Source organism: Penicillium arizonense (assembly GCF_001773325.1).
Source record: "Penicillium arizonense strain CBS 141311 chromosome Unknown PENARI_contig018, whole genome shotgun sequence".
NCBI lineage: Eukaryota > Fungi > Ascomycota > Eurotiomycetes > Eurotiales > Aspergillaceae > Penicillium > Penicillium arizonense.
The window spans coordinates 631,708-652,998 of record NW_019173295.1 but is presented as its reverse complement, the minus strand read 5'-3'; the positions used below and the strand labels follow the sequence as shown (position 1 = coordinate 652,998).

At 49.2% G+C, this 21,291-nt stretch overlaps 8 protein-coding genes across 8 annotated transcripts; 4 read left to right on the top strand and 4 right to left on the bottom strand.

Annotated features, from left to right (window-relative positions):
* Positions 1 to 49: 49 nt before the first annotated feature.
* PENARI_c018G03440 (uncharacterized protein) lies at positions 50 to 802 on the bottom strand (the record flags this gene model as incomplete). The annotated part of the gene is made up of 1 exon (XM_022634518.1): positions 50 to 802. A coding segment is annotated over one exon (753 nt), but the record flags the coding sequence as incomplete, so codon positions are not given.
* Positions 803 to 929: 127 nt separating this feature from the next.
* PENARI_c018G04883 (serine/threonine-protein phosphatase 2A activator) lies at positions 930 to 2,500 on the top strand (the record flags this gene model as incomplete). The annotated part of the gene is made up of 3 exons (XM_022634554.1): positions 930 to 1,561; positions 1,624 to 1,975; positions 2,030 to 2,500. The coding sequence occupies 3 exons, from the start codon at positions 930 to 932 to the stop codon at positions 2,498 to 2,500; spliced, it is 1,455 nt and encodes a 484-aa protein (XP_022485488.1).
* Positions 2,501 to 2,829: 329 nt separating this feature from the next.
* On the top strand, positions 2,830 to 4,666 carry zrfD (putative plasma membrane zinc ion transporter; the record flags this gene model as incomplete). Its single annotated transcript, XM_022634485.1, has 4 exons — positions 2,830 to 3,073; positions 3,127 to 4,197; positions 4,249 to 4,348; positions 4,408 to 4,666. 4 exons carry the CDS (start codon positions 2,830 to 2,832, stop codon positions 4,664 to 4,666), a joined length of 1,674 nt encoding a protein of 557 aa, XP_022485463.1.
* Positions 4,667 to 5,407: 741 nt separating this feature from the next.
* On the bottom strand, positions 5,408 to 6,909 carry PENARI_c018G10008 (uncharacterized protein; the record flags this gene model as incomplete). Its single annotated transcript, XM_022634647.1, has 3 exons — positions 5,408 to 5,923; positions 6,038 to 6,052; positions 6,109 to 6,909. The coding sequence occupies 3 exons, from the start codon at positions 6,907 to 6,909 to the stop codon at positions 5,408 to 5,410; spliced, it is 1,332 nt and encodes a 443-aa protein (XP_022485500.1).
* Positions 6,910 to 8,473: 1,564 nt separating this feature from the next.
* On the top strand, positions 8,474 to 11,793 carry PENARI_c018G06740 (uncharacterized protein; the record flags this gene model as incomplete). The annotated part of the gene is made up of 4 exons (XM_022634588.1): positions 8,474 to 8,695; positions 8,783 to 9,048; positions 9,114 to 11,175; positions 11,230 to 11,793. 4 exons carry the CDS (start codon positions 8,474 to 8,476, stop codon positions 11,791 to 11,793), a joined length of 3,114 nt encoding a protein of 1,037 aa, XP_022485526.1.
* Positions 11,794 to 12,122: 329 nt separating this feature from the next.
* Positions 12,123 to 15,666, bottom strand: PENARI_c018G06222 (putative DNA damage repair protein Mus42; the record flags this gene model as incomplete). Its single annotated transcript, XM_022634577.1, has 2 exons — positions 12,123 to 15,562; positions 15,612 to 15,666. The coding sequence occupies 2 exons, from the start codon at positions 15,664 to 15,666 to the stop codon at positions 12,123 to 12,125; spliced, it is 3,495 nt and encodes a 1,164-aa protein (XP_022485648.1).
* Positions 15,667 to 16,020: 354 nt separating this feature from the next.
* PENARI_c018G07493 (FKBP-type peptidyl-prolyl cis-trans isomerase) lies at positions 16,021 to 17,578 on the top strand (the record flags this gene model as incomplete). The annotated part of the gene is made up of 3 exons (XM_022634599.1): positions 16,021 to 16,107; positions 16,163 to 16,600; positions 16,664 to 17,578. 3 exons carry the CDS (start codon positions 16,021 to 16,023, stop codon positions 17,576 to 17,578), a joined length of 1,440 nt encoding a protein of 479 aa, XP_022485484.1.
* A 1,381-nt stretch (positions 17,579 to 18,959) lies between these two features.
* Positions 18,960 to 21,108, bottom strand: PENARI_c018G03563 (uncharacterized protein; the record flags this gene model as incomplete). The annotated part of the gene is made up of 4 exons (XM_022634520.1): positions 18,960 to 19,037; positions 19,091 to 19,201; positions 19,258 to 19,346; positions 20,631 to 21,108. The coding sequence occupies 4 exons, from the start codon at positions 21,106 to 21,108 to the stop codon at positions 18,960 to 18,962; spliced, it is 756 nt and encodes a 251-aa protein (XP_022485655.1).
* Positions 21,109 to 21,291: the final 183 nt, after the last annotated feature.

Here is a 21,291-nt window from a genome sequence, read left to right as displayed (position 1 = left end):
CCTCCTCCTCCTCCTCCTCCTCCTCCTCCTCCTCGCCCTCCCCCACACTATTTTTGTCACTGTCCGGCCGTTCCTTCACGATTTCTTCGCTAATATCGGACTCAACAGACTCGCTGCCGCCTTGATTTCCATGGGAATACCCATCCACAGAGACAGGTGAACTATTTTCATCTCCGTCATTCTGCGCCCCGGTCTTCTCGGGTAATTTTGCTGGGAAGAGGTCGCTAGCACGGGGTCGAGAGCGGGAGTTCCGAGAACTTACGCGCCGCGGGCCATTGATAGATACAAACCCGCCATTTCCAGGCTCCTGACCTTCCTCCTGGGCGCCTTTGGGTAGGAAGAGGCCTTCAATGGTGGAATGGATGGCAGGCGCGGGTGAAGTGGGCTGCCTCTCGTCGCTGTCGTCTGCCTGATGTTCGCCAATGTTTTCCGTCTCGTTTTTGGTTCTATGTGACCCCGTAGATTCATCAATATTTTCAGACTCGGCAGATTGATTGTCGTCGGCCTCGGACTGCGCGTCGTTGGGTGACTCTTGTTCTTCGTTGGAAGGGCTACGAAGGGTCGCGCTTTGTTGCGATGGATCAACGCCCTTTTGGCGATTCCTTAGATTCCTAAAGCGCGTCGCTGGCTCGCTGAGCCGGGTGTGTCGAACCTTTCGCGTGTCTCGAGGTTGTTCCGGCGAGGTTGGGAAATCGTAAATGGTGGGTTCATTAACTGTGCGGCGTCTCTTGGGTTCTGCGTTGACATTGTTGAGATAACTCAGAGAGACATCCGTAGACCGAGGTTTGGCTCTCTTGGGCATATTTGCGCGTGGGAAGCGGGAGAAAAACAGGCAAGGGAGGAAGCTTGTGTGGAGTCGGAGTCCCATAACATCATCCCGCATGCGGAGTGCCCCTCCAACTTTCTCTCTTCACCTCCCCCCAACTATCATGGCTAAAAATGGCCCACCTATTCGTGTGCTGTCCACTTTGGACCCCTCTGCACCGCATGTCTTCACTGCCCCGACCAAGAAGATCCACGACTCTCAAGATGTATCGGCCTTCCTCACCTCAAAAGCCTATACTGATATCATGACTTGGCTGTTACAACTTAACCGATCGATGTTCCCGTTGAAATTAGGCGATGGCACATCCCAATCCTGGGCCATCAACAGTGATGCGATTCAATTCTCCGCTCCTATCCGACAATTGCAGCGACTTCTCTTGAGCCTCGAAGATATCATCCAGGAGGTCCCGCCCGATACTGGCCCACGAAGATTTGGAAATATAAGCTTCCGAAGATGGTGCGAGGTGGTGGAGAGCCGCACGCCAGACTTGTTAAAAGAATGCTTACCTGCAGAGCTCTTACAGAAAGTGTCACCAGACGGGCACGGTGTGACCGCAGGAGAAGAATTGAAAGCATACCTCGTGGGCAGCTGGGGCAGCGGACAGCGCCTAGACTACGGTACTGGTCATGAATTGAGCTTCCTCGCTTTCCTGGGTGGATTGTGGAAGTTGAATGCATTCCCCAAGGCCGAGCCTGGCGTGGAAGAACGAGCTATTGTTATCGGGGTCATTCAGCCGTGCGTCCGCGAATGGTTCTACCACATACAACATGCTTCATTGTTTAATAACTTTTGCCTAGATATCTGGACCTGATCAGGAAACTCATTAAAACATACACCCTTGAGCCCGCGGGTTCCCACGGAGTCTGGGGGCTGGATGATCACTCCTTTATCCCTTACATATTTGGGTCTGCCCAGTATTCGCCCGCAATCACCGACTCTGATTTGACACCCGAAGAGGGCTCTCTGCCTGATTCCCCTGATCCAAGCGGAGTCGTCAAGGCAAATATCGTTGAAAAAGAACGAGAAACTAACCTGTACTTCTCTGCAATCGGTTTTATCTACGATGTGAAGAAGGGCCCTTTCTGGGAACACAGTCGCATTCTCTATGATATCTCGGGCATTCAAACTGGCTGGGGCAAGATCAACAAGGTTTGTGTTTCTTGCTGTCCGTGGAAAGCGTTGGCCCTAACACGAAGTCTCTAGGGAATGGTCAAAATGTACAACGCAGAAGTTCTTTCCAAATTCCCAGTGGTTCAGCATTTCCCCTTTGGAAGTCTGTTTAGCTGGGATTACGATCCTAATGCCATCCCTCCTCCTTCCACGGCTCACGCAACATCTGGGCCTCAGGCAAGGCCCGTCGCGCCAGACCTCGGTCAAGCCTCCATTGCCACTCCTCGCCCTACGCCTGGAGCTGGTACCCAGGCTCCCTGGGCCAATTCAGCGGCGGGCACGCGGGCCGTGCCGCCAACAGGTGGAACAGCAGCTCCATGGGCCGCCACAAGAAAGGAAGTTATACCTGGCGGTGCAACAAGAATCCCTTCTGCCATCTCAGACACTTCAAGGGTACCCCCTGGCCCTATGGCGCCGACCAGAGCCCCATGGGCGTCTTCACAGCCTCCACCGTCACAGAGCGGGGATGCCGAAGTGCATACAAAAGCTCCCTGGGCTAAATGATAATCAACGGATATCACGAATAATCACAAGCTTCCATTGCCCCAGTATTTTCACGGCCCCATGTGCTGCTGATTCTCACCCACCACATGTAACCATAAGGAATCTAGATAGGCGAAAATCGGCCCGATGCTCGCTTGAGCGAATCACGGAGACAGTTGAGGGTCCGCTGCCAAGAAGTCGGGCCGGAGTCCACCAAATGCCAAGCCCTCGAATCGATGTTGCCTTGTGAATTATTCTTATATTGTAGCGCACAGATACTGTAATCCTCTCCCCTGTAACCTCCCTGTCAGAATCTCTATATAAGCTGCCACGCTAAACGCCTTGGCATCATGAATTGCCCCTCCCGGACCGACGATACTCTCCTGCATGATGAGTGGAATCAGAACCCGCCGCGTTTCGCTTCTGACTTGACGACCCGCCAAGATCTTATTGGTATTTCCAACGCCCGTGAGAAGAAGGATGATGAAAATGGACTGGCGTTGCTTCAGGGCCTTTCGAATTGGGCTTATGTTCATCCGCTTGAAATATCAGATCCGGGGAAACGTCTCCACGAGGGGCGCGAGGCGTCCACCGGTATGGATGTCATATTCGCCTCATTATGCTTGCATCACTGACTAAATGGATAGGACCCCTCGCTCCCCAAAAGACCAATCTTAGTATTGGTCGCGGAGAACTACATCCAAACAAGACTTCCTCGTCGTATCAAACATTTAAGGACTGGGCGCGGTGGCTGCTCTCAGTCCTGTGTGTCTCTGCCCTGATTTCCTACGACAGCCTAAGCAAGTACTTCATTTCGAAACCACCTCTCGTTCTCGAAGCACCTTTTCCTGTTGAACAGCAAGACCCAGAGCCAGCCAAGCGATCAAGTTGCGCCACAGGTGGTGTTCGCGGAGCTGCGTACGATCTACCGCTGCACGTTGCAGCGCTGTTTATCATCCTAGGGACATCGACTATTGCATGTGCATTTCCAATTCTGGCAACTCGATTTCAGCGACTTCATATCCCAGCTTCGTTTCTCTTTTTTGTTAGTCATTTTGGAACTGGCGTTTTGATCGCCACTGCATTCGTACACCTGCTTCCTACTGCATTCGAATCGTTAAATGACCCATGTCTATCCAGTTTCTGGACAAGTGATTACCCAGCCATGCCTGGTGCTATTGCACTGGCTGGTGTTTTCTTTATCACGGTCATTGAGATGGTATTTAGTCCAGCTCAGAGTATTTGTCGTGGGGGCAATCACGGCTCGCCGCAGAATTCATCCTCGCCCTGTTCCGACAGAGATGTTCCAGCGAAACTCGATGATCCTACCTCGGTCGAGCCTAGAGCGCAGAGCTCGCACTCTGCTACACTAGATTGCCGCCCCCATGTACGTGATATGGGTCCTCTGGTTGGAAGATCTTCAAGCATAAGCCGGGCTATCAATCGCATGGGCGATGAAAGTGGAGAAATCGTCAGAGTCTCATCTGCGCCTGAGGTTCAAACCCATCACGAGAAAGAAAATGGAGCAATTCAGCCGGATGTAGAGCGAGATGAAGATCGTCATGTTCTTACTCCGGAGCAGAAACAGAAGAAAGAGACGATGCAGGTTTATCTTCTTGAAATGGGCATTCTGTTTCACAGTGTCTTCATTGGCATGTCGCTCAGTGTGTCAATTGGGAATGAGTTTGTGATTCTTTTGATCGCCATCGTATTCCATCGTGAGTTGTTCATACTCCTACCTCTTTGTGAATGAACTAAACAATCTGCAGAAACTTTCGAAGGCCTAGCATTAGGATCCCGAATTGCCTCCCTTCCCTGGTCTGAAAAGCAACTTCAGCCCTGGTTTATGTCACTTGCATATGGTTGCACGTATGTCTCTTGTATACACATGTGGTCATCCAGAAATCAAAGAACTGACACACATATAGAACGCCAATTGGACAAGCAATTGGTCTTGCAACCCACAGACTGTACAGTCCGGACTCTGAAATCGGTTTGCTCGTTGTTGGCATTATGAATGCCATTTCCGCTGGACTTTTGATCTTTGCCTCGCTCGTGGAGCTAATGTCCGAAGACTTTCTCAGTGACGAGAGTTGGCGCATCCTTCGTGGAAGGAGACGTGTTTATGCCTGTCTTTTGGTCTTCTTGGGTGCTTTCTGCATGTCTATTGTCGGTGCCTGGGCCTAAGTCATGTTGGGCGTGACTGGTTTGTCATCTCTAATGACTTGCTGCAAGCTAAACGGTCCGTTTTACGCGTGGCTGACCCTAGGTAGTCTTTCAGTTTGCGCTCCATATATACTCAATATAGAGAGTGGTTTTGAGGTGTATATTAGTAAGAATTACAAAAGGTAGAGGAGTACTTACAAGATTTTACGGTCGGTTTCTAGAAAATTCTTCATAATCGATATAGCACACGCTGAGAGTTATAACAACTTCCATTGCCATTTACGGTTTTTAGAAAACCTACGGACACTCTCAAAGGATGTGCTTTTATCTCTTAATAAATGACAAGAAGAGGAATTCGATTGTTCTAATTGGTCATCGCTTTCATGGTCTCATTCTAGCAACTTTGGGTACGGTGATGTATATATCTTCAAAACAGTCAAAAGTTTTGACAAACTTCTATAACAAGAATGATACACTTATCTCTCCTCAAAAGTACTCAAAGTAACACTCGATGCTCTCCCCACAATCACTTACATCCACAGGAAGCACCCAACGTCTCACCATCCTTAATACACCCACAGGTATTTGACCCAGGAACAAGCATCCCATGACATCCAAGGAGACAACAACGATAATATCCATCCTGGCACCTAGGGCAATCCTTAAAAGTGTCACATTTAGTCACAGCCGTGGGCCCGGGATTTGCAGTAGTGGTTGTTGTTGTTGATCGGGCCCAAGGCAGAAGGTTCTTAAACCTTTTGCCTATGCCGCCGTGAAGTCACAGCTACCATTGCTTGACTTCAGAATGGGATTAAACTCCATCAGCTTGGATACTGTCACATCGAAGCGTTCAACGAACTCGCTGCAGGTCTCTGGGTCTTCGGGTACGTTTCTCGTTGTGTGATTGCAACCGGTCACAATATCGACCGGTGCATCTGTCGTCGAGGTTGGAGACTCCGTTGTAGTTTCTGAGGGGACCTCGGTGGTTGTAAAAGCCTCTGTGGTGGCGGGCAGTGTTTCGGTGGTAGGAAAAGGTGTCTGTGTAGATGATGAGGCAGGGCTTGCTGTAGAGGGAGGCTCTGTAGTCGCGGGCTCAACTGTGCTGATGATTGGATCACCATTCTCATCTGCCTGGGGCAAATCTGTGGGATCGGGGGACACCGGGACATATGTATACCCAGGGTATGAGTAAATAGAGATTCCTCCGCAACGATCGTTCAAAGCAACTTCAGTCATCGCAGCCAGACACTTATCAGACCGGTGAATATACCTCTCTAGCTATATTGATCCAGCGGCTGTACAGGTTTTGATGTCTAGAAGCCATTGAGAGCAAAGTATTTCAGTTGATTGAGCTCGATGCGCGTAGTCAATATCCAGCATTGAATATATGACTCGTCGGCTAGCGACCTATGACCGCAAAATTAGTACACCACTCAGAATGGACGGAAAAAACAGTCACATACATTGCATATGTCCTCGATGAAGAAGTATACTCTTCCAATCATGCGGTCTATAATATAATCTCTGAAACATTCGTCCTTGTCATTCGCCATCTTCCATGGGATCCTACCCGTTCTCATCGCGATGTAGATTATGGCGGCAGCCCAGATGTCCACAGCTTTGGGATCAAATTCGCTGCCGAGATAACGTTCCGGTGGAATGTAAGGGTTTGGGCAACAATCCTTCTTCGGCAAGGTCGTTTTTTCCTTACCAAGGTGGAAACATTCAACGGTTCCAAGGTTAGAAATCTTGAGACATCCACTGGAGCTGAGAAGAATGTTCTCTGGCTTCAAGTCACAATGAGCAACGCCCATTTTATGAATATAATGGATACCGTGCATGAGCTGTTTAAAAAAACAGTTGGCCTCGGTCTGTGCAAGTTGACGCGATGCGATGATTAATGAATATAGATCGCCACCAGAGCAGCGTTCGAAAGACTCGCAAAGATTGCCGTTGCTGAGTTCATGTAGGTCGAAGGTTCGAACAATATTTTGGTGATCCAAAGACGACGATAGATCAAATGCAGCGATGATACGCTTTCGGTGAGCTTTGTCGATCGGATTTGATCCAGAGGAACAGTCCTTGATTGCGTAAAGCTTATGGATGCCTGAGCTCACTTCTTGGTCCTTTTGTGATGAACATATAGCAATAGAGGAGCTGTGATCAACAACATCTTCTATCTCTTTATCCTTTTCAGATATCTTCTTGTTCTCCCCAGCTGTGATATTGACGGTCTGGCTCACCATTCCTTCCTCCCACTCCATTGTCACTGTTGGTTTCACGCAGGAACTTTTTACTTTAGTTTTAAAGGATTTCCAGCTAGCAGATGGATCGTTTCCAAAACGCCGGTCTTCCGACAATGGTGGTCTGAGGTAGTGGGAATGTTCCCCATTCTCGATTCTGAGTCTTTGGCATTCAGAGCAGGCTTTTCTTCTCATTGGAAAACGACGTATATGTCCAGTTGCTACCACTTTCTCTTCGGGTTGGACGGGAACTTGGGTTATCAGAGAGCGGTTTGTTCCATTATATTGAGGATCGTGGGGGGTTTCGCATCGTCTTTCGGAGGTGAAGGGGAGGAATTTGAATGTTTGCTGTAAGAGACCTTGGACCCAAAGAGACATCTTGCGTCGTAGAGCAACCAACTAGGATTCCGTTCGAAAGATACAGGGCGTGAGAAAGGCACACACAAATTGAGTACTTGTATTCCGCTCAGTTTACGGGTTAACTGAGAGACTCATACATACGTAGTCTATGTCTCACATGAGCCAAACAGTTTAAGACAGGACATGTCAGCAAGCCCTAAAATAACTTGGCACTTCTTCCTATGCGCAGGGAACGTGCTTGGCAACTACATGTAGGGTAATCCATGATTCATCATTTGACTCTCTGTTCATAGGTAGAGGAGTGAAAGGGTGGGTATCCCGTAACCAAACCTTCTGTTCCCGCACATAAATGTGCATATCGTGTTTAACCACCCAAGAAATTGACCAAAGCTAAGGTAGTGGCGGTTATCAATTTCTTTTACCAACATAATTATGGCAGATGGATTTCACATCCCGCAAAAGTAGGAGGTCTACATCATGTTGAGTAAAAAGCGCTTCACTCCGCTTCATCCGCCTAGATGCCAAGAGTTTGGCGCCAAGGATTTCCAACCCTTTCCTGCAGCGGAGTTTCGCCACTCCCGCCCCATAGTAGGCCTGAGAGCGCAATTTTTTAAGCCGTACAAGAGGGAGGTCTGCCTATACTTAACTGTATACTGTATGGCCTTGGAATGTTTCCAGACAATAAACTTGATCAACTCTCTCGACAAAGAGAAAGATTCTTGAAGAATTGCCTCGACATAATGGGCCTTCGACAAATTGGCCCGGGACGCGGCTTTCCATGGCCGAACTAACGCTAATTCTTTAGCGCATTGTGTTAAACTTCCTTGCCACCATAGGGCTCGCCTAGAAGTGACAGTGTAAAGTAATTGGTTGGTACAGACCTTGAAGGATGGCAATAATCAGGAAAGGGAAGGCATCGACGTTGGAATGGCAGTGACTGGGTCTACGGCAGCATTCAATTGCAACTAAACCGACGATTCTCTCTTGGCAGCGCATATACACGGTCTTCCTCAATCCCCACATATGCAACACTGGCCCAAGCAGTTTGCTATCTTCGCCAAAATCTCGTAACGCCCTGTTCGGCAAGACTTGGCCAGACTTGGCAAGAATCGGTAAGACCTTGGCCACGGACTTTTACGGACCACTTCGGTTCGAGTTTGATTTATAAAGCTACCTTGGATCCCCTGAATTTTCAACTTTCTGAGCTGTGAAACTATCCGTGATAATGGGTGAAAAAGTTACCTCTGGCGCTTCCGGGCCTGAAGTTAATGAATTGCTCTCTAAGCCAGCCCATTCACTTCCTTATGACCTCGTCGTAGAGGAACTAGGCAGCAAAATCGATGAAGGTCTCAGCAACGATGAAGCAGCACGTCGCTTGCAGCAATATGGCCCCAACAAGTTGGAAGATGGCGAGGGTATTTCGATACTCAAAATTCTCGTTGCACAGGTCGCCAATGCAATGATGCTAGTTAAGCCTACCATCTCCTTTTAGCTGCAGAAGAACACACGGATCTGATCTTATTCTTTGACATAGGTCCTCATCCTGGCAATGGCCGTCAGTTTCGGCATTCAGTCATGGATTGAGGGCGGATTTATCTGCGCCGTGATCGTTCTCAATATTGTCGTTGGTTTCTTCCAGGAATATGCTGCGGAGAAAACCATGGAGTCGCTTCATTCCTTGAGTTCCCCCACCGGTGTCGTGAGCCGAAATGGTCAAACTTTTTCGGTGCCTTCTATGGATATTGTCCCTGGTGACATGGTGGAGCTGAAGACTGGAGATACCGTTCCTGCAGACCTGAGGTGAGCATTTTTCGTCACTTGGCATTCATTGGCCACTTCCATACCCCAATACTAACCATTTACAGACTGGTTGAAGCAGTAAACTTTGAAACGGACGAAGCCCTTCTCACCGGTGAATCCCTACCAGTCCAAAAGGAGGTTGACTCTATCTTCAAAGAAGATACTGGCCCTGGAGATCGCCTAAACATTGCCTACAGCTCAAGCACGGTCACTCGTGGCCGCGCTCGCGGAGTCGTCATCAGGACCGGCATGGGAACGGAAATCGGCTCAATTGCTGCCGCTCTCCGTGAAAGTGATTCAAAACGTCGCAAGGTCAAACGTGGCCCAGATGGCGAGACCAAGAAGCGCTGGTATCTACAAGCTTGGACCCTCACCGGCACCGATGCTGTTGGAAGATTCCTAGGCGTGAATGTCGGGACCTCTTTGCAGCGCAAGCTCTCTAAGCTAGCTATCATTCTCTTCGGTGTTGCGGTCCTTTTTGCTGTCGTCGTGATGAGTGCCAACCTTTGGAGCTCACAGAGCGAAGTCATCCTTTATGCTGTTGGAACTGGACTCAGTATGATTCCCGCCTGTCTGGTTGTCGTCTTGACAATTACCATGGCTGTTGGAAGCAAGCGTATGGTCGAGAGACATGTTATTGTTCGCAAGCTCGATTCCCTCGAGGCTCTTGGCTCTGTGACCAACATTTGCTCCGACAAAACTGGCACTTTGACGCAGGGAAAGATGGTTGTACGCAAGTCGTGGATCCCTGCTCTCGGAACCTACTCTGTTGGATCGTCCAACGAGCCATTCAATCCGACATTAGGTGATGTGACCTTTAGCTCAGCGGCTCCCGAAAGTTATGACGCTGAAAAGGATGGATGTCCTTATGATTGCCAGGAGCTCCTGTGTCCTGAGCTCGAAGATTTCCTTAATGTCGCTTCGATGGCGAACTTGGCACACGTTTATCTGTCCGAAGAAAACGAATGGCATGCCCGCGGCGAGCCCACCGAGATTGCAATTGAGGTCTTTGCTTCTCGCTTTGACTGGAACCGTGATCGCTGGACTAAGGGCTCCAAGCCTACTTGGCACCAGAAAGCCGAGTTTCCGTTTGATTCCACCGTCAAGAAGATGTCTGTCCTTTATAGCACTCTCGCAAATGGCGAAGAGAAAACCATGGTTTTCAGTAAAGGAGCAGTTGAACGTATCTTGGACGCTTCTACCACCATCGTTTGGGAGAAGGGCTTCGCTCCGGTTGCTTTGACGGATGATCATCGTCAGACTATTCTTCGCAACATGGATGAACTAGCTAGCCTGGGTCTCCGTGTTCTTGCCCTTGCTCAGAGACCATTCGATCCAGCCACTCGAGTCTTGGAAGACATGGACTACGAACGTGACGAAGTGGAGAAGAACCTGCAGTTCCTGGGCTTAGTAGGAATCTATGACCCGCCTCGGCCTGAAACTGCTGGTGCTGTTGCTGCCTGCTATCGCGCTGGTATATCGGTACACATGGTAACCGGAGACCACCCGGCAACAGCCAAGGCCATCGCCCAGCTGGTTGGTATCATTCCAGCCAACTTGAACGAAGTGTCTGCCGAAGTCGAGAAAGCCATGGTTATCACTGCAAGCGAATTTGATAAAATGACTGATGAAGAGGTCGATGCATTGCCTATCTTACCTCGGGTCATCGCGCGCTGTGCTCCCCAGACCAAGGTCCGTATGATTGACGCACTTCATAGACGAGGTGCCTCGGTTGCCATGACCGGCGATGGAGTGAACGATTCTCCTTCTCTGAAACACTCCGACGTTGGCATCGCTATGGGAAAAGCAGGCTCGGATGTGGCTAAGGATGTCTCTGATATCATCCTCACGGATGATAATTTCGCTTCCATCTTGAACGCTGTCGAAGAAGGTCGACGAATCTTTGATAACATTCAAAAGTTTGTACTTCACTTGTTGTCGGAGAACATTGCTCAGGCTTGTACCCTTCTGATCGGACTTGCCTTCAAAGATTTGGATGGTCAATCAGTCTTCCCGTTGTCACCAGTTGAAATTATCTGGGTGATCATGATCACTTCCGGTATGCCTGACATGGGACTTGGTATGGAAGTTGCTGCTCCTGATATCATGGATCGGCCGCCTCACTCGGTAAGATCTTAAGGAACTCTTATATTAGAACGTTGAATGCTAACCACTGAGTAGAAGCAAGGTATCTTCACATGGGAGGTCGTGATCGATATTCTCGCATATGGCTTGTGGACCTCGGCTCTGTGTCTTTCGTCCTTCTCCTTGGTGATGTGGGGATTCGGAGACGGCAACCTAGGACGCGGTTGCAATCGCGAGTATTCCAAAGAGTGTGAGCTGGTTTTTAAGGCACGCGCAACCACTTTTGTCTGCTTGACATGGTTTGCCCTGTTTTTGGCCTGGGAAATGGTGAATATGCGCCGGTCTTTCTTCCGCATGCAGCCCAAATCGAAGAAGTATTTCACACAGTGGGCGCATGATGTCTGGCGCAATCAGTTCCTCTTCTGGTCTATTCTCGCTGGCTTTATTACTGTGGTTCCTATCCTTTACATTCCCGTTATCAACGACGTGGTATTCAAGCACACGGGAATCACTTGGGAATGGGCTATCGTTGTTGTTGAGACGCTCCTGTTTTTCCTCGGCGTCGAAACCTGGAAATGGGGAAAGCGCGTCTTTTTCCGTCGCATGGGTCGGCAGCAGCAGAGAGACGCCTTACAGCAACAGGCTGGCTCGCAAGCCTGACATGCAAAGATATCACGAGTGCAACTTTTGTGTCCAAGGGGATGCATTCGTGGGTGGAGGAAAATGGCGGCGGCCAAATTGTCACAGGCTCGTTCTGGATTTCCCAGGACGAGACTTATAGAAGATGTCGAGACTAGCGTTGAGCTAGGTAGTTTGGGATTAGATAGTTTTCGGTATATAGGTATAAAGGTGAGTGAAAATAGAAGTATTTTGATTCGCAGAAAGGACTTCCAGAGTAATTATAGACTGAAAATTGGCGAGCAAAACGTGAAGGCAACTCTTTATGGCCAGAGGTGAAACGTGCTTCGTTGATATTTGCAAATTTATATTTACTCAAAGTCCACAGGAGGCAATCCTCTCTGTTCTAGAGCTTCTTGAACACTGTTCTGCATCGTCAGGATAGCCTTTTCCCAAGTGACAGTTCCCTCGGGCCGGGATCCATGCGGCTCTTCCGATCTCTGCTCTCGCGAGTGTTCATCGACTAGCCACATCAGCCAGCGCACCACCGAAACAGCTTTGTCCAGGTCTTTCTCTTTCAAGATCACGCTGCTGAGATATATACATAATGATGTGACATCTTCGCTATATGGGCCACCAGCTGCAAATGCCTGGTGCCATGAGCCGACGGCATCCCGCAGATCTGGCAATTGTGAGAGGCGCTGCGATGTAAATACAGGTCGTTTGGGGAGAGGGGGGAGGGTTAGACGTTTCTCTACTGGGGCTGGTGCAGAGGAGGCAGTCTGTCCTTGGCCTGAGGATGGAGGTCTTTGTATTGGTGCAATGGGTCGCGGGCGCTGTAGCATGCGAGTACGCTTTTGTTCCTCGAGCACTTCTTGTCGAATGTCTTCGGGCAAAGCCGCGAGGAACTCAGCAGAAGCCTCTATTGATTCTTCGACGCTTGGTGATGCCTCTCTTGACAAGGTTTCTTCCTCGAGATTTGCAGATACGGCCGCTGGTCGTGGGAGGACAAAACTCGATTGAGTAAGAGGCTTGGATTTGTTTCCCAGCGGCGCGCTCTTTGGGGGACGGCCACGCCTCTTCTTAGGTGGTGAGGCTGGTCTTCTCAACTTGAGAGAGGGGGCGGTTGGTGGTTGTTGGACAGGAACTGCGGGTGGCGGTGGAGGTGCGCCGGCAGCTGATGAGTGGTTGTAGTATCCCAAGACTTCGTTACGAACATCTTCGGGCAAGGCTGCTAGGGCATCGGGATCCAGTTGAGACTGGGGAGGAAGATCTGCTTTGGCAGGTCTTCGAATTTCACGTGGGGGAGGACACGGAGACCCAGAGCGGGAGTCTTGTTGGGGTTTTGCTTGGGCTACAAGCCTGGACCTGATATCCATTGGCAGCTCGGAGACGACTTTAGGGTCTGCTTGAGTGGGCATGATGAACTGAGACCCCGATATATTGAGAGGCTTGTGGGCACTATCGCTGAGTACTGGGTCCGCTTGAATGCGGACGGAATTGTCTTTGCTTGGACTTTCAAGGTCGTCAGGATCAGTACCTGCCATGGTCTTCTTTCGGCGTGGAGATCTGTGAAAGTTGAGTTGCCGTTGGCTACTTTCCAGGCCTGAAGGGCCAGTCTTGAGCGGTTCAAGCTTGGTCATTTGTACCCCAAGCCCTCTCAAATCTCCGGGTGAAATATTGAAGCTCCTCAACATTGATATCGCTTCCTTGCCAATGACGTCTGCTGCATTAGTCGCAATGCCAAGAGCAACGCTTTTGTTGAAGGTATCACACTTCCCATGCCCTAGATGCTTGACTGGCTCCAGCGGTGCATCCAATGATCGTCGCATAACCTTTAGTGTAAGCTGCTTGCCCTTCACCAGGTTTTCCATCAGTCTGCGATTCAGCTCCTCGCACAAAGATTTCACGAAGTCATCCGCTTGGTCCTGATTGACAAATCGAATGCCCCAGTTGACCTCGGCTGAAACCGATTTCCTCGCGACTAGGTCGCCGACTTCTGTTCGATCGATTCCACGAGCATATTCCCACATTTTGATGCCAGTTTTGGGTCCCAGCGCAGAGATCAGCCTCTCTTTGGTGAGATCCCTGATATCTTTCACATATTTTACCCCAAGTCCTTCCATCTTGGTCCCCATGTTATATCCAAATCCGGGGAGATCTTGAACGATGAGATTTCCAACGTAGTCCAAGACAGCTTCCGGCTTCAATTGGAATTGGCCAGCAGGTTTGGCCTTTCTTAGTGCCACTTTTGCAAGCAGGATGTTGCTTCCAATCCCAACGGAGACTGCGCATCCGGTCTTCTCTTTTATCGAATCCCGTAGAACTTGAGCTAGTTCATCTGCTTTGGCTTGCTCACGATCAACCGAACCTTCTGAAATAGCCTTGCCATTTGAGCCACCGGCGTCTATACACAAGTTGCTGACATCGAGCAACGCCTCGTCAATACTGACGCTTTGTACGACGCCATCAATGGCAAGTATTGAGCTGTAGAACTTGCGACTGGCATCTTCATAGGCAGGGAAATCATAAGGAAGGACTTTGAGATCGGGACACGCTTGCAATGCACCCTTCATCCACATTCCATTTCTAACACCTTTTGCACGTGCAGGGTAGTTGCAGCTGGCAATTTCAGAGCCTGAACCAGAGCCATGAGCAACGGCAACTGGTTTGTCTCGCAGTTCGGGGTGCTTGAGAAGGGACACGGCTGCGAAAAATGAGTCGAAATCTACATGCAAGATGTATCTCCTTGCACCTGGTAGTGGCTTCTTTTGTGATGTCTGGGACAGCGATTTTTCCTTTGTTGCTGCCTGAAGTTGAGCCTTCAATTCCGCCTTCCAGGTAGAAAGATGATGTAGACGGGACTCTCTGTAATACTGCTGCAGAAAATCAGGATTACAGACACTGGACTTTTGCATCCGTGGGTCAGAAAGAAGCTGAGCATTGTACTCTTCAGAGGTTAGCTCTGGTTTCTTAGGACTTGTCTGAAGAAGTGAGTGTTTCTCCGTGGCATCAGATGGTGGTTCTGATGCAGTATCCTCTCTGTTGAAATGTGGCGTTTGCTCCGGGGTTTGTACAGCTTGGCCGCTGACTTGTGTACTTTCTTGAAGTTGAGGGGTGGGGTGTTCTCTCGCTTCATCCTCCATCACGAAGCTAGGGAAATCACCATAATCTGACTGAGATGGTTGGCTCGGTATGGTTGGTATTGGTATCTGTGATGTTTGTGGTGGTGCAGACGGTGTCAACGGTTTTGATGGTGATCCAAAGTTACCTTGACCACCTGTGCCCCCCTCCCTCAATTGGGAGTTATACCAGCTGGTCCTTGATTGCTCTTTATAGCCAGTGCGAGGGCTGTTTGTCTGGCTTGTAAATCGGCCATCGCCGAACTTGAGCACTTTTTGTGCCTGACCTTCGTCTACTACTCTATAGTCATCCCATGGGAGTAGGCGGCCAGCCTTTATACTGTCGGTCACCCATGCGGGTTTCACTATGCGATATCGACGGAACTCCTCGCACTTTTTGGGTGTAAGAGCACTAGCAATGACATGCGTTGCCACAGTCTTGCCGTCCAGATATTGGAGAAAACCGCCCCCGTGGCTCACAATCAAGCGATGGAGATCTTGAAGCGAAGGCTGTGTATATCCATTCACATGGGCAACTACGCCACGAAATATCGGCGGGCAGTCACCAGCGGAGGCTCTGATTTCTGCATCGAGGTTCTGCAGCTTCATCTTCTTCCGCCGCATATAGTCCCCAAATCCGCCAAAGCTGGAGGCTTCATACTCCTCACCAGCTTCGTTATTGAAGTCATCTGGAGGCGGTCAGGCAAGAGCAGATGGAATCTTGATAATGAAACATACGGTTTTCAATCCGTTTGCGCACCGCGCTTGAATTTATCTCATGGCGGGAGCCCATTTTGGGCCACAACAACCACCATGGCCAACCAGTATATAGGCGATGAGACTGTACGTGAGGCGATGGCGGCGACACGGCAATCACGCGTCATGGCAGAAGTCACGTGAACCAAGGCGGTGCAGCCAGCGGCCAAGCGTGGCAGTTTATGGGCGGTGGGCCACCATTGATCCCATTGGCTGCCGAGACTGTCAAGGCAAAGAAATTGGAGAAAAAAAAAAATGTATAGCTATCTGCCGATCTTGCTCTCTTCCCTTCCTCCTTCATCCACACCTTGTCACTCGTGGTTCAGTTCTTTTTTCGTTTGATCTTTTCATTCATTCTAGATATATTGTTCTTATCTCGATTCTTCACAAAATGTCTGCCGTTCAGCCCGTCGCAGTTTATGCGCTCCGGGTTCCTCCCGGTGCCATGGTTGCCGCAGTCCCCAATGCTGCTGCTTCGGTAAGTTTGGATGAAAAACGATGAGAGTAATGGTCCTTATTGACTTTGATCCTAGTTCCGCATCAGCATGGCTGCCATTGATCCCGATGAGGTCCCCGAGTACGAAGATGACGCCGACTCGAGCAAGCCTGCCCGTGCCACTCTGAAGATTGTTCGCACTCCTCCCGGTCTTGACCTCGATGAGGAGGACTCCGATGATGAGGACTACAGTGATGAAGACGAGGAGGAGGACTCTGACGAGGAGGAGGAGACCAACGGTGGCCCCAGCGACAAGGAGAAGGCCCGCAAGCTGAAGGAGGCTGCCGCCATGAAGGACCTCGAGGATGCCATGGAGGAGGACTCCGATGAGGGTGACGATGAGGACTTCGACCTGAAGGCCGCCATCTCCAAGCTGATCAAGGGCAAGGGTCCCGCCCTCGACGATGAGGATGATGAATCCGAGGAGGGTCTTGAGCTCGACGAGAACGTTATCTGTACTCTCAGCCCCACCCAGGTAAGTTTGGCATTCTTCATACCAGCCTTGTCAATTGAATGCCGATAACTAACTGCCTTACAGAACTGCCAGCAGACTCTTGATATCACTGTCTGCGAGGGTGAGCCCGTCTTCTTCAAGGTCACTGGTAACCACACTGTCTTCCTGACCGGTAACTATGTCATTGGTCTCGATGAGGGTCACGACCACGACCACGACCACGATGATGAGGATGATGAGGACGACTATGACCTGTCCCCCGATGAGGATGAACTCGACATGGATGAGATCATGGCCATGCAGGATGATGATGAGAGCGACGACCTTGATGAGATGGACGACCCCAGAGTCACTGAGGTCGACAGCGAGGAGGAGGCTGAGGCACCCAAGCTTGTTGAGGCCAAGAAGGGCAAGAACAAGCGCGCTGCCGAGGAGGAGGTTAGCCTTGATGACCTGATGGCCAAGGCTAACAAGGCCAAGTCCACCAAGGCTGAGGAGCCCGCCCTTACCAAGGCCCAGCAGAAGAAGCTCAAGAAGAACAACGGTGACGCCGCTGCTGTTGAGCCCGAGGCCAAGAAGGAGGCCAAGACCGACAAGAAGGTCCAGTTCGCCAAGAACCTCGAGCAGGGTCCTACCCCCTCCGGTGACAAGCCCACCGGCTCCCTCGGCGTGAAGGAGGTCCGCGGTGTCAAGATGGACGACAAGAAGCTCGGAAAGGGTGTTGCTGCCAAGAGTGGCAACGTTGTCGCCATGCGCTACATCGGCAAGCTCGAGGACGGCAAGGTCTTCGATTCCAACAAGAAGGGCAAGCCCTTCACCTTCAAGCTCGGCAAGGGTGAGGTTATCAAGGGTTGGGACATTGGTGTCGCCGGCATGGCTGTCGGTGGTGAGCGTCGTATCTCCATCCCTCCCTCCCTCGCATACGGCAAGAAGGCTCTCCCCGGCATCCCCGCCAACTCCAAGCTCATCTTTGATGTCAAGCTCCTCGAGATCAAGTAAATTTCTCGACATGTCCCATCCATTTTTTTCACCGGGGTGTTTGAGGGTACCGGTTTAATTGCATGATTCCGTGATATCCATTGCTGTCTTTTTTTCCGCTCACTCTCCCATTTCACATAGTGGGGTTTAGATGATCGCGAGGAATGTGTATCCCTGCATGGAAAAAGTGTCTATTTTTTGTTGTCTTGTGTGTATTTTTTTACTTATTTATGTCTGAATCGATCATAGATCTTCCAATCTTGTCAATGTAGAATGGCCAGTGCTTCACTGAGAGTGCATGCCGGTCTTGTAATACATTCTACTAAGGTTCGCCCGCTATCAGTATGGCATTGTGTCATTGCTATTAGAAGATAAGTTTATCAATGTCTTGAGATATGGACAAAACCTGAAGTATTCAAGGAGGAAATTTACTATCGTATATCAGCTGTGCTTCTACAGCCATGTAGATTTTTCTTTAGGTAATAATCACGCCTCTGTTTGAATGGGATCCAAGATCAGATCGTTTGTAACATTTGATGTTCAAATATAGTGTTGAGTGAACCCTCTGTGGATGTTGAAAGAGGTTAGCGCGTATGAACGAGGTAATGAATTCGGTCAGACTTATTTTCCCTCATGTAGCACAAAATGTATGCCTTTTCCATCGAACTGGGCTTGTGGTTTAGTGGTATAATACTCCCTTAGCATGGGAGTGGTCCGGGGTTCGATTCCCCGCGAGTCCATTCTTTTTTCGTTTTGCTTTTTCATACATATCAATCCCGACTTGTTAAAATGATTTTTTTGCTTGTTATTTTGTTTTGTAATATCCTAATATTCCTTAAACCTTGGTTCATTGAAGACTGAAACTCTACGTTATCTTTTAAGCATATGTTTTTCCCAGGGAACCGGGTTCCCTATCCATGGACGCCCATCGGTTATTTTGTCCTCGTTGTTTTTGTACCCCCAGCAACTCTTATTGCTCCTTCTATATTCTATTCCTGTGTGGATCTGGTGGATCATATTTAACTGCTCGATTGTTTCAAAGCTATTGAGTGTTTTGAAATTGATGACTTATTTCTTGGTGGTTGGTGGGATGCAGATATATATTTCCGCTTTATACTATTCCGTGACCTGCCGAGTTAGAGAATTTCGGATTTAATATGGACTTAGCAACAGAGAGCAATAAAGCAGACATGAAATGGTTACCATAGTAAACATTTACACATTTACATTTTGGTCTCACCACCTAAGCTCATATTCACTAACCACGACAGCCATATCGGACTCCGGCAAGTAAATGGCGTAGACTACTATTGAATAGCACCTCCAAGAGATATGTTGCTGCATGTTTTGATTCAGACCAATACCCAAGACACAAGCATTTTCCAAACACACAAACGGGCATCTAGGAGAATTCGACATTCTTCCCATCAACTTGCTCAATCTTGAGGGTGCTGATATCGATTCCCTTCAGAGTCCGTGCCTATCAATCATGAGGATACATATCCCAATCTCATACTGGTTTAAAAAACTCACATTGATAGCCATAATACCACCATATTTTCCGCCATCTGCGCGAGCATACATGCTCGACCCGCAATTTGAGCAAAAGCCGTGCGGGAAGTTCATGGTTCCGAATCGGTACTCCTGGAAAATATTAACCCCAATCAACCGTATATTATGAAGACGAGTTGTCCGCCTACCTTGCGAGCGTCATTTTCGCTGTCGTGGAAAGCTACATTGGATTGCTGAGCGTAAAGCAAAACATAGCCATTGATGCTACAGATTGAACCTGGGTAGAATATCTGATTTAGTCCCTAGTGATCATATTTTCATCGCTGCTCATCTGTCTCCCCAAGAGGGGAGTATGTACAGTTGCATGTCTTCAAGGTTTGCTCCTCTATGGGTGGCGAGAGCTTCATCGTAAATGCGACTTGTCCGCAGTGGCAACTGCCATCATACGTGGCCTGTGTGGCTGTAGATTTCGACATAGCGAGTGGAGGCGATTATCGCAGCGTACCAAAGATAAGATATCGTCCAGAATGCAAGAGTCAGATCTGCGGAAAAGTCAGGCTATCAGTTACGGCTCATTTTATAGTGGTGCATGTGGCCCCCATCAGATTACATGTACGCCAGTGACTCGATAACTCCACGTTTCATTTTCACGTCCAAGAAAACGACTTTTTGCTAATACGAGCTTAGGTCATCGGAGAATACTAACCAAGTTACTGGCTCGATTAAGTACCTAATGGCCCTTAGGGCTAAGAACCCGTATTCGAGATGTCCAAATGGTTGCCTCCTATACCCCGTATCATATGCAGAATACGCTGATAAGTATTGCATAGTGAGATCACACGAACAACGAGTCATAGCGTCTCGTGGAGGCTTGTAATTAGCGAACATGGCGTTGAAAGGGACTCTGGAGGGGTAGATGTGATTGCTTATGCGGGGCCCTTTAATATATCCAAGGACGAATAATAACATGCTGACACGGTCTCACAGGGAAAAAGCAAAGCCAAAGATAAAAAAAGGAGCAAACTTAGATTGTTTGATTTAGATAATGTAGATTTAAAATACAACCAGTAAAGTGAATCCCCAACGCCCCAACCTGCATCAACCCGCTATTCGACAACTTCATATCTCCGCCCCCACCAGGGCGGACTCGTCATAAACCAAGACCGAAAGGGCGCTAGAAGTCTCGTTCGCCGAGCTTCTTTGCGCTCCCGCTCGGTTTGTTGCATGTCCATCCACACCGTTGGGGTGATAATTCGCGGTGGTGGTTGTGGATAGTTGGGGTTGGGGTTGTGAGGGATTTGGAAATCTGATCCGTATCTGTTGTGGTCGGGTTCGAATTTTGATGGGGCTAGTTCTGGCCATCGGAGAGGTGGCTCTCTGGTAGTTGCTGACTGAGGCGTGTGCATGTACATGTCCTGATGCATAGATGTACATGATACTGGGTATGCGACAGAATTCGGTCTGGGTCTGGGTTGTGATCCTGTAATATTCATTCTATGATCAGAAAGGCCATGCGGCAAATCCAATCCAGATCTGTCGTTGCTGTGCGTTGAGTTTGCACGCGGCTGCTGGTGCACTTCTGAAGCCTCTTCCATTCTCATGTTCAAGTCGAACTTTCGGTTCACTGTTGGTTTCCCTGACATTGTGAAGTCGCGACAGAAGGCAGCGTAGGACTCTTGAAGGCGCATGTCTCTTGCTGCTTCCACATCTACACTATGGACTTCCTCCTCGATGTCTTCGTGGATAGGCTCGTAGACCTTTGGCTCGTGTGATTGATCTGGTAGGTATGAGCCAGGCGAGCCCAGCGCGTCCACATGTGTTGCTTCGTTGAGATCCTTAAGGTTCTTTTCGCTGAGTTGATGTTCCTGTACCCCGACCCTGAGGATTGATTGCGATATCCTCTTAGAAACGCGCCTTGTCAGCTGCGTCACTGTGTTTCTTCGACGGAGTGGACGTGGTGATTGCTCCGAGTCTTGTGTAGAGAAAGTGGTGCTCGAGGTGAATGAGGCATTGTCGTTTACGATTATAACGTCAGGCATGTTGATAATATATTTCAATGCCACGGTAGATTGTTGCGACTGAAAACGACGCAGAGGGAGATCAAGCAGGGTTGCCGGGGAATAAATAATACCCCAGGCAACCAAGAAATGCTACTTAGTCCGAGCTGAAAGAAGTGAAGTTGAAACAACTGCAATCTACAAACACAATGAGCAAGAGATAGC